This window comes from Pongo abelii, chromosome 7, assembly GCF_028885655.2.
Source record: "Pongo abelii isolate AG06213 chromosome 7, NHGRI_mPonAbe1-v2.0_pri, whole genome shotgun sequence".
Taxonomy (NCBI): Eukaryota; Metazoa; Chordata; class Mammalia; order Primates; family Hominidae; genus Pongo; species Pongo abelii.
Window position 1 is genome coordinate 96945672 of NC_071992.2, and position 12765 is coordinate 96958436.

Consider the following 12765-nt stretch of genomic DNA (forward strand, 5'->3'; position numbering starts at 1 on the left):
TAAAGCAAAGAGATTTTTTTTTTTTTTTTTTTTTTTTTGAGATGGAGCTTCACTCTTATTGACCAGGCTGGAGTACAGTGGCTCGATCTTGGCTCACTGCAACCTCCACGTCCCAAGTTCAAGCGATTCTCCTGCCTCAGCCTCCTGATTAGCTGGGATTACAGGTGCCCGCCACCATACCCAGCTAATTTTTGTATTTTTAGTAGAGACGAGGTTTCGCCATGTTAGCCAGGCTGGTCTTGAACTCCTGACCTCAGGTGATTCACCTGCCTCGGCCTCCCAAAGTGCTGGGATTACAGGCATGAGCCACTGCGCCCAGCCGCAAAAAGATGTTAAACAGAGGAAATAAGTTGATAAATGTAGAGGGTTCAACAACTGAATAACAGAAATTCTAGAAAGAGAAGAAAGAGACTAAGGAAGGGGGGAAGTTACCACAGAAACAAAACACTAAAGACTGGAGGAATTTCCAGCACAAAAAGACACGAAAAATTAACACAAAGAATGAAAAAGACGTAAGTCAATGATCATCACAGGGAAATCAGAAAACTCTAGATAAGAGAAAAACTTAAAATCTTCAACAGAAAAGAGTACACACCGATGGAGTGACCGTCACAACAGTGTCTCATCAGCAACGCTGAAAGCTCTGAGAGTGAAGCAATGCTTTAAAAATTCTGAGGGAAACATTGCTGCAACCTAGAGTTCCAGACCTAGGCAAACTATGAATGCAGCAGGCAGGAATAGACATCTGCTGATACCAGAGATCACAAATTTTACCTCCCAAGTACGTTTCACAGGAAGCACTTGGAAGATGGACTCATCAAAATGAGCTAAGAAAGACTCAGGATATGGAAAATTCAGCATAGAAGCAGAGGCAAGCCCTGAAGGATGGTGCAGCACACCCGGCCAGCAACCAGTTCAAACAGAAGAAAAGGAAAAGGGCCCCAAAAGGGCTATCTCCAGAGAGAAAAGAAAATAGTTCTCACACAACAGAATACTTGAGTATGGTGAACCAATGGAAAATAAAGTAGTTTTACAATCCTGGGAGAAATCTGTTAATTTCAGGAAGTATAAAAAGTTGCACAGGAAAGAAACTGTAATCACAATACACTACTTGTTAGCTAACTAATTAATAAAAGTCATAAGTTAAACAATGGACATAATTTTAACAAAAAATTTTATATATCACTATTGTAGAAGGATGGAAAAGAGGACGGAAAAGCAACTCATGGGGTCTGCTTCCATAATACCAAGTTAACTGAGACGGAGTGAAGCCAATAAATAAAGATTTAGTAGAACGTTATCTATCCTTTTCAAAGATGGAGGTAAATACCAGCAACAACTGCTAAAAGAGTTTGAGGAGATAAACTCGGGTGGGATAGAATGGAACAGGAAAATGCTGGTTTTCATTCTTAACTGTGTAGCAGTATTTGAAATTTTAAACTGTGTGTGTGACTAAATAGACAGTAATAAAAAGTACGTATTTTTTCTAAATGAGGCAGGGTAAACATAGGGAACTGAGGTAAAAGGAAACAGTTTAAAATAATTATTTTTGTTTTCTTCAAACATGATATTTTAGGCTCTAGACTAGATCTTAAAATTAAAGACAAATTAGTCAGAATAATACATATCCCAGGAAAACTTCTGACTTAGCATTGTAAACCAGTTCTAAGAATGGCTGGTAATTCATAACAAAGCCAAATAATGCTTCACAAGTAAGTATAGGATAGAATGAACACAATTTCGTTAAAAGGCAAGTACATATATTTTATGTACATATATTTTGTGTTCAAGTACATATATGTATGTATATTTATGTATGTACCTGTGAATGTATATGCAGAAAGGTAATATACCCTGATACAACATATACATGTTAAGTCTAAGAAGTCCTGTTACTCAAAGAAATATTTTCAAATATTATTATTAATTTGTCAATCATCCTTTTTCAGCCTCTAAAGAAATTTCAGACACAAAATATGCAATTGCATTTAGAATAAATAGATGTAAAAGCTATTATAGAAAAAATACAGGTTTTTAGAAAAGTTGGAAAGATTACAGGCAAAAAATAAGAACGTATATTAAATTACATTTGCAAGTTTCAAATATTTGTAACTCAACACAAAAACCTCTAAAAGTAAATCGGGTGCAATGGCTCACATCTGTAATCCCAGCACTTTGGAAGGCTGAGGCAGGAGGATCACTTGAGCCCAATGAGACCAGCCTAAGCAACATAGCAAGATTCTGTCTCTACAAAAACTAAAAAATTAGCCAGGCATGGTGGCATGTGCCTGTGGTTCCAGTTACTAGGGAGGCTGAGGTGGGAGGACTGCTTGAGCCCAGAAGGTTGAGACTGCAATGAATGGTGATCATGCCACTGCATTCCTGTTTGAGCAGAAGAGCAAGACACTGTCTTCAAAAAACAAAAACAAAACAAAGCCTCTAAAAGTAGTTTGAACTATTAACTTTAATAATGTAAATATCATGGCCTGGCTCGGTGGCTCACATCTGTAATCCCAGCACTTTGGGAGGCCAAGGAGCCTGGAAAACATAGGAAGACCCCATCTTTACAAAAATAAAATTAAAACATTAGTAGGGCATGGTGGCATGAACTTATAGTCCCAGCTACTCAGGAGACTGAAAGAGGAGGATCACTTGAGCTCAGGAATTTAAGGATACAGTGAGCTATGACTGCACCACAGCACAGTCAGAGTGAGACCCTGGGCAACAGAGCAAGACCTTGAATCTAAAAATAATAATAATGATAATGGTAATAATAATAAAAATATCAATTAATTTAAAGTTTTATTCATGATTGTCTTATTAAAATAAATTTAATTGCAAAAACAACCTCTCTTAGAATACAGTATCAGATGTTTTAAGTACATGTGATCAACAGTACAAATACTTATAGCACTCAAACCTTAGTATCACACATACTTAATATGTTAGATATACACAACAATAAAATCACTCCCTACCTTGAAAACTTTATAGAAGCACTTTTAATTTTACAACACAAAGCTCAAACGAACCTACAATAAGTCTAGTAGTCTGTTCACATGACAAGGGATAAGGCTGAACAATAAATTAACCCTTTAAAAATGTCTATGAACCAGTACAATTTTCTTTTTGAGTTCTGCAGAGCAATGACCACTAAAAAATATTTTTAAAGGCTGAAGAGAATCCAGTGGCAATGAAGTTAATTAAATAAGAAGACTAAGAGAAAAATAAGTAGTTCAATATTAACAATACAGTATATTTGCCAGCACAATCAAATCAGTATAAACACCTTTAAAACATGAATACTGAACTTAGTAAAATGTTATATTGTATCTAATTATGTCAGATATCTGATGAGAGTGCTTTTTATTAAAGAAATAGTTTCTTCTCTCTTACACAGGACTTTAAAGCAAATCCAAACAGACAATTTAACTGTTTTGGAAAATGTATTCACTGCAGAAATGCCCACAATAAGCAATGCTATCTGATGGTATGGTAATGTGAAATGGTATGGTAACGTGAAATATAAAAAATTTAACTAGATAATTTTTACTTCAAACCTGAAGCAAAAGTACAGAATGCTGAGTTCATTACTTTATGTATCTATTGTAACTAGGAATTACTACCTTAAAAATATTCATTCTTACAATGTTTGTTTAGTTGCCTAGATATGTAATGGGCCAGGTGCTATATGAACACTGAAGAATAAAACAAAAAAGGTTCTCTGCGAAGAAAAAAACGTTGGCCTAGGGTACTCAGTATATCCTTACAAATTTAATTATATATGGTTTTTGAAACTAAAGAGAAATGTTTCTCCAAAGTTAACGTTCTAAGTGGGTGTCTCTGCACCTATATAGTAAGTCAAAATTTCAGGGGACCACAGATACTTAGAAACACAAAATTGCTAATTGACTATTTCAGTTGATGTTATATTTATCAACTGTACTTCCTGGGTATGTTTCCTAAAGTACATCCTTACATGCAAAATTTTTTAAATCAGTGAAACAAACATTATGTCAATTCTTGCAAAGCTACACATAGTAAAATAAGAAACAAGTTCCCAATTTTTGACCTGGACAAAGAGAATTTAAACCAAGCATATCATACATCCAAAACACATATCCATTGATGAGTCACCAAATCCGGGGAAAAGCAACTGGGATTGACTATGAGGCTGCTGTAATTAATCTTCATCATCTCGTTGCAAAGGTATAACCTGAATTTCTTTGGCTATCCTTTCTGCTAATATTCTATTATTTGCAGCAATTACTCTTCGTGACATCAAATCAAATGGTCCGCCTAAAAGCAAACAAGTATGAAAAATAATTTTATCTGGTACAAAAATAATTCATATAAAACAAGTATAGCAATACGTACTATGGTCACAACATTTTAATACTTTCAGTTTTCTTAAACAAAAATCTACTCTGTTACATTTCTACAACGTATAAGCTCAGACAATATATAACTAAGTTTCTAAGCATAATTTCTGAGTAAATAATAAAGTCATACCAGTTAGAAAATGTCATATTTTCTCTATTTCTATTTTTGTGCATTCTTATTACCTCTTTATTGTTTAAGAATCTATGGACAGAAAATGTGAATCCAATGCATTTTCATACCACTGTCCTTCCCATTTCCTTATTTCTTTGTTGCCTTTCTCCCAGATCACTGGTGAATTCTTTCAACCCAGATTCACCCTTCAGTTTAAAATTTTCACCATCAGTCGAAAGCAATTATTTAACTTCTCTAGTCTCAACACAGAAAGTGATGGTAGAGGAAGTCCATCATCAACTATCACCACTGTCACCATTCAAAGAGCTCTGGGTATAAGCCTCAGACTCGGTGACTGTCTAGGCCAAGGGTGTCCAATATTTTGGCTTCCCTGGGCCACACTGGAAGAATAAGAATGGTCTTGGGCCACACATAAAATACACTAGCACTAATGATGGCTGATGAGCTAAAAAAAAAAATTTTTAATCGCAAAAAACTCATTATGTCTTAAGAAGGCTTACAAAGTTGTGTTGGGCCACATTCAAAGCCATCCTGAGCCACATGTGGCCCATGGATTGCAGGTTGGACAAACTTGGTCTATGCTTTTTCTACAGCCTTTCAGGAGTACCTGAAACTCACACTAGAAAAGGATTAGCCATTTATCATTGTAAGTCTCATATTACCATTACCTTACCTCTGTCTCCTAAAGCTTATTTTGATTTTGCACACAATTATACAGCTTGTTTCTGCTTTAAAAGCTGCAGTATAACATATATCAAAAAGTTTTTTAAATTCTACATATGGACAAAAGTCCAACAGATGTGTGGAGATCTGCTTCACTTTCCATAATTTTACCTGTAACATCCATTAGCACGCCACCAGCTTCAGTAACAATAATGCCAGCTCCTGCAACATCCCAGCAGTGAATTCCCATTTCATAATATGCATCTGCTCCGCCAGTTGCCACAAGGCACATATTAACAGCTGCTGTTCCAACACTCCGGATCCTAACAAATAGAATTTAGAAATAAAATTGGAAAAAATAATCCTTTCAAGTAAAATATTCCTCCTTAACTTCACTTTAAGTGTTGATTGAAGAAACTTGGAACAACCTAGAGGATAAAGATTTTAAGAGGTGATATCTAATTGTAAAATAAAAATATGTATAAATCTAATTATCATCGTATATTATATAAATCACAAAACCCTCACAAAGCAATAATTTAGTAAGAAACATTAAAACAATAATTTTTCATATAAAATAAAGATAATGCTTAATTCTACAATAATGAAATGCAAGTATATTAATATTTGTCTAAATCCAGCTACTAAAGCTTATATTATTTTACACACATATACACATACCCACAATGCAAACAGTCTCTAGGAGGTGTAAAATATGATGGTATGGGTCATTTTCAACTGGGTGTGCGTCATACATGTGCCTAAAGCAACAACAGCATGCCAGGCTCTGGACAGACCTAAGCCTGCCTTGGAAAATTACTGCAGGTTTGCCCTCTCATAGCAACTCTTCCTTGAATACAAGTTAAGTTGAATATGAATACACTGGATAGCAATTATAGTAATAATTTATTCAGTAAAGAATCAATGTTAAAATTAATGGGTGAAAGTCTGATATTTACAGAGTGTCAGTGTCTCTCCACAAGATACATAATAAGTACAATGGAAAAATAACATCTTTACAATGGTCTACCATTACCAAGTGATCCAAGTTAATATCACTCACAATGGGACAAAAAGAAATGTGCCTGATAAAATGCACTGAGAAGGACAGAACATTACTTTTGTGGCATTCCTGCCAAAAATCCATGATCCAAACATAATCATGAGGAAACTAGACAAATTCAAATTCAAGAGACAGACTACAAAATAATTGGCCTATACTTCTGAAAAATGTCAAGATCACAAAAGACAAAGACTAAGCAAGTTCTAAATTAAAGGAAATAGATGAGAAATGACAACTAAATGCAATCCATGACTCGAGACTGGACGTTGGATTAAAATTTTCAAAATTTGAATAAAGTCTTTATATTAGATTATGCATCCATGTTAATTCCCTTACTTTTATCATTGTACTGTGGCTATGTTAGACAATGTCCCTTTTATTAAAGACATACACGCTCAAATGTGTATTTAGAAGACAAACATCATCATGTCTACAAGTTACTTTCAAGTGGTTTTTACACAAATTCCTTCTGCAACTGTTTAAAGCGATGGTAATAAGGGAGTGAGTTCTGTTCAATGAGATCTTTCACAGTTTATTTATTTAAAAACATGGAAAACTGATGACTAATGTGGCATTTGTTTTATATCTCAAAAATAAAAATAAAAAAAATTGCACCTAAGTACATCCTTTACACCAAAGAAATTTTAAAAAGGATTAGAATAACATGATGTCATTGATTTGGCATGTTTTCCATCATATGTTTTTGAAGCACATTAAATTTGAGAAAGTAGTAGTAAGTGCACCAAATTTCCACAGATATTTGTTACCCAGATAAAATCAAATTAACTTTAGTGACAGTTTTTTAGTTATAAAGAAAAGTGCATTTCCCCACTTCTCCCATGAGATATGTGATATGTGATATCTCATATCATAGAATGCAAATACCAAGGTCTTTCATAACTAATTCCCTGGTATTCTATTCAGATATAGAATCCTAGGCTAGCCGAACAACAGTGATATCTACTAGCGGTGCTTCCGTCACTTCTAATGAGCACCATGGGATCTCAAGCAAATGGTCTTAGAATCAGCAAGAGAATATTCTTTTATGGAAAATACTATGAAAGGATTACCAAACAGATTGCTTAACTACCAGGTAATTAAGACTATGGTGTAGATTCTGCACTATGTGTTCTGAATCCTATCTTATGTGGTCCTCCTATACAGCTGTGGTCTGCCTATGCAGCTAACATGGTATACTGTAAAAAGGATTATGTTTGATGTCACAAAGATTTGAGTTTGCTCCCATGTCACGTAATCAAATAAGGATTCCAATTTACTTTAGACAAATGTAGTAATGACTACAGCTAATATTTGTAAAGCACCTAGCAGAGTGCCTAGCATATAAAATGTCCATAATAAAAATAGCTATTTTTATGATGAAATTGTTCTCTAAACCATGATGTCAGAAAATATCATATACCATACATAGTGCATTTCATCTACATGAATTCCTGAAAATTAAACGAATGAAATGGATCCAGAATAACGTACTTTGCCTCATAAATGTTGGTTTTTAGGAACCTATTAGACTGTTTCTGCTTATTTAAAGCATTCATTCAGATTATAACTCTCTTTATAGTTTCATTGTTTTGTATAAGTGATTCTGAAATCCCATTGCAAAACTGAAGAATCAGCTGAATGCAAAAGATCATAAAAGCAATCAGTAGTCAGTACTTCTTAGTAATATTTTCCTGGTTATACTTTTGAAAAAAACCTGAAGTAAAAATTAGTTTTTATTTCAGTCAACAGCAAAATTAAAGGTTAAAAGTTGTAAACCTCTTGCAACTCGTTTATGAGTAACATAACCATTTTATAGCCCATGGTTAAAGTCCTTGCTTCAAGACAGCACACCGTAGCAGCAAGTTTATTGCCCTTCTCTCAAGGGCATCATTCTGGGAGGTTCTGTAGCTATTTGACAGAGGCTCTCTTTCACTTTACTCATTACTATATAGACCACATATGCATAGTACATAATTAGTTTGTACATGGTCAACCTATATTTTGAAGGGTCTGACTTCTAAGAGAAGTCCAATACTGAAGAAAGAGGAATGATCTGGGAGCCAGGATTCTAGTCCTATTTCTATCCAGCTGTGTGATCTCAAGCAGCCACATCACCTACTTGAACCTCAGTCAACTCATCTACAAAATAAGGCTGGATTATTAGACGATCTTTGATCAGTTCTAAGGCTCTTATAACTCATTGATAATATTTTCACAAAGAAAAAGATAGAAATAGTAGGTGGTGAAAATATTATCTGTTGTTATTTACATTCACCAGATTTTTTCAATAAAGGATTTTTATTATGATTTTTCATATAAACAACTATGGTCAAACAAATACTATTTAATGGCCGGGCGCGGTGGCTCACACCTGTAATCCTAGCACTTTGGGAGGCCAAGGCGGGTGAATCACGAGGTGAAGAGATTAAGACCATCCTGGCTAACATGGTGAAACCCCGTCTCTACTAAAAATACAAAAAATTAGCCGGGCGTGGTGGTGGGCACCTGTAGTCCCAGCTACTTCAGAGACTGAGGCAGGAGAATCACTTGAACCCTGGTGGTGGAGACTGCAGTGAGCCAAGATTGCACCATTGCACTCCAGCCTGGCGACAGAGTTAGACTTCATCTCAGAAAAAAAATAAAAAAAATAAAATAATATATAGCATTAACTATATTAAAGTTAAGGACCTCAAACCTTTACCTTTTCTTGAAGATTTAAGGATAAAAGTAATGATAAATATTTCCTTTTAATTTCTTCATTTATTAAACTGTCATTACAGAGGGACTCTGAGATTTGGAGAATAATAATGGCATGCCGATTTTGAAACTCCCTGTATATCCTCCTGGAAAATAATAAAATGAAATCAACCAGGAGGACAAATAAAACCCATAGGACCCATTCCTTCAGCTAGAAATCAGGAAACACAAACTCTCAAACTACCTCTAAGTAGAAGAAAAACAAACAAATAAATTCTAACAGAGCACCGGAAGCCCGCAGATACACAGAGTAGGGCAGAGAAGGCAAAAAAGACTTTGTGAGGAAGAACAAGGAGAAGCAGAGGACCCACAGGGAACAAAGACAAAACCACCCTCAGAAAAGAGTCAGTAAGACAATAAACACAAAAACAAAAACACTGAGCACAGATCAGCACTTGGTAATTCATAGTCCTGGCTACAGGTAAGGGGCTAGAAAACACTCAGAACCTGACCAGGCAGCCTCAGAGAAGCTGTGATTCTGAAGGAGAATCAGATAAGATAGCAGAGATGGTACTCCTTGGAACCAAGTGAAGGAAAAGTAGGAACTAAGAGTGAAAACTTAAGGATCCTGCAGAAATGAATGATAAACAAGACAAGCCAACTCTATCTACAACCAGCAGGTATTCATAAAAGAAAACGCACAGATGGGCACAACTGGCAAAATAAGAAATTCAGAAAGCAGGAACCCTGATCACAAAACGAAGTGAAAATAGAAAAAAGTAGACCACATTCACACAAAACTACTGCAAAACATCAGACGCTGTTAATAAAATGGTTCTGTTTTTCCTTTTTGCTGTAAAGTGTCTCCCCCAAAACCAACAATGAAGGGGAATAAAACGAATATCAATCCAATCCGAATTAAATATTTTCATACAAAAACTTGTGAATACTGAAAAAAATGTCACATCAGCAATATAGAAACTAAGAGCAGAAATGGACCAAAATACATACATAAAACAAGATGACTGAACTCAGGAAAGAAATGGGGGGGAAATAAAAGACAAAATTATGTCAGGAACGAAGAATAAATTACAAGGTGCCAATAAAAGAACAGATGAAAAGAAAACTTAATAAAGAGAAATTAGGAAAAGCAATAAAAGAAGTAAAAAGAGACAGAGAGAAAATGGCTGAAATGAAGACACAAAGGAGATGGAGCATTCCTACTGGTGTCTTTAAAGAAAAAAATAACAGAAGTGCAATAGTACTTAAACTATATCTTAAGGAAACTTCCCAGAAATTAAAAAGACATGAACCTATATAGTGAAACAGATAACTGACCCAAAATGAGCAATTCTAAGATATATCCTTTAAAAACTGTTAGCCAAAAATTAAGGGGAAAAAAAACAGCTTCCAGTTAAAAGATAAAATAATGTAAAAGCCAAGAAAAATTAGATTTGCATCAGATTTCTCAAAAACAATATACAAAGCAAGGCAACAGTGAAAGAACATTTTCAAGAAATTTATACTTTCATTAAGGATACTATATCCAGCCAAGCTGTCCTTCAAGTCTCAAGGCCACACAAAAGTATTTTGGAAAATACCCAAACTCAGGGAAAACTGTGCACATGTGCCCTCCCCCAAGGAATCTACTTAGAGGATGAAGTTCATCCAATTAAAAAGGTGCCTGGGACACTTCACAAAAGGACTGTGAGCATTTTATAATGTCAAATGAAGAACTAGGATCAAAAAGCGGGGTTATGGGTTGAAGAATATGTAAATATAATATGTTCTGGCAAAGCAGACAGAATGCAACTTTAAAAATGGGATAAAGAGAGAGAAAAGGGGAATGGGAGACTGTTACATAGGCAATAGGCGAAGCCAAAACATTCTAGATAGTAAATAGTTAAGTAAGAAAAGAATATTAAAGGTACTATAAAAGTTTTATTACAAAACAAACCTGCTGGAATAAAACGTAAACTTTATAAATACAAAAAGAAATTTGAAAAGAGACAGAGAAGGCACATCAAATGAACACAGTAACTATAACGTCATACAGACAGTAATTATAACACACAATAATACAACAGAATTGAGACAAAAGCAGTCATATCAATAAATCAATAGGCCTAACCTATCTATTAAAAGAAAAAGATTTTCAAATTGACTTATAAAGTGAAATTCCATGCAACGCTGTATACAACAGGCACACTTCAAATGTAGTGGTTCAAAGGACTAAAAATAAAAGGGTAGACAAAGATTTATCAGGCAAACAGGAAAAATAAAACAGCAGGGGCCGGGCACAGTGGCTCACGCCTGTAATCCCAGAACTTTGGGAGGCAGAGGTGGGTGGATCACTTCAGGTCAGGAGTTCCAGACCAGCCTGGCCAACGTGGCGAAACCCTGTCTCTACTAAAAATACAAAAGCCAGGCATGGTGGTGCGTACCTGTAATCCCAACTACTCGGGAGGCTGAGGCAGGAGAACTGCTTGAACCTGGGAGGCGCAGGTTGCAGTGAACCGAGATTGTGCCACTGCACTCCGGCCTGGGTGACAAAGGGAGACTCTGTCTCAAAAAAAAAAAAAAAAAAAAAAGAAAGCAGGAATTGCAATTCTGATGTCAAAGTAAATTTCAAGCACAAAAACATGAAACAAGACAAAGAATACGTAAAAATTACACAATAAACTATGTATGTAACTATTATGAATAAACATCAAATAACACAGCTTCCACCTACATAAAATAAATGAGTTGCAAGGAGAAATACAGAGAAACATACTAATAATAAAAGACTGATACATCAGAGACTCTCGGTATAAGACAGGGCAAATAAAAAAAATTAATTAGGTAAATCTTTTGGCTATATACTGAATGTCATACCCTGGAAATAGGGAATTATACTATTTTTCAGTGCATATGAAACTTACAAAAGTTGTTCACAGAATAGGGCACAAAGAAACCATCAGTAGGTTTCAGAAAGCAGAATTGTTATAATGTAATAAAACTAGAGATTAAAGATTAAATTTTTAAAAATCCAAAAAGATGTCTGCTATGGTTGAATGTTTGTCCCCTCCAAAACGCATGTTGAAACTTAATCCCCATTGTGGCAGTACTGGTGTGGCGGCCTTTTAAGAGGTATTAGGTCATGAGGGCTTTGCCTTCTAGGTTCATGGCTTATAGGTTAAGGGTGGGGTGATGCTGATAACAAATAGAAGCGGCTTTGAAATGGGTAATAGGTAGAAGACAGAAGAATTCAGAGGAGCAGGCTAGAAAATGCCTGCATTTCCGTGAATGAAGCATTAAGGGAGATTTTGGTGTGGGCTTAGAAGACAAGGCCAGGGAAAGTTTGGAATGCCTTAGAGATTGAGTTAAGTAGCTCTGACCAGAATGCTGATAGAAATAGGAACAGTATTCTGATGTGGTCTCAGATAAAACTGAGGAACAAGGTATCGGATCCTGGAGGAAAGGCCATCCTGGTTATAAACTGGCAAAGAACTTGTCTGAACTGTGTCCATGACTGAGGGTTTCTTTTTTTTTTTTTTTGAGACAGAGTCTCGCTCTGTCACCCAGGCTGGAGTGCAGTGGCACTATCTCGGCTCACTGCAAGCTCCACCTCCCAGTTTCACGCCATTCTCCTGCCTCAGCCTTCGGAGTAGCTGGGACTACAGGCGCCCGCCACCATGCCTGGCTAATTTTTTGTATTTTTAGTAGAGACAGGGTTTCACCATATTAGCGAGGATGGTCTTGATCTCCTGACCTCGTGATCCACCTGCCTCAGCCTCCCAAAGTGCTGGGATTACAAGAGTGAGCCACCGCAGCCAGCCGACTGA

At 35.8% G+C, this 12765-nt stretch overlaps 1 protein-coding gene across 8 annotated transcripts in view; it reads right to left on the reverse strand.

Annotated features, from left to right (window-relative positions):
- Positions 1–2785: 2785 nt before the first annotated feature.
- IMPA1 (inositol monophosphatase 1) overlaps positions 2786–12765 on the reverse strand; it is a 28305-nt gene continuing 18325 nt past the window's right edge. For 7 of the 8 annotated variants that reach the window (XM_054561019.2, XM_024250698.3, XM_054561020.2 and 4 more), the window contains 2 exon segments: positions 5350–5501; positions 2786–4299 (listed from right to left, as the gene is read on the reverse strand). In XM_054561019.2, the coding sequence (XP_054416994.2) occupies positions 4184–4299; positions 5350–5501 (268 nt within the window). In that variant the 3' untranslated portion in view covers positions 2786–4183. 8 annotated transcript variants of the gene reach the window in all.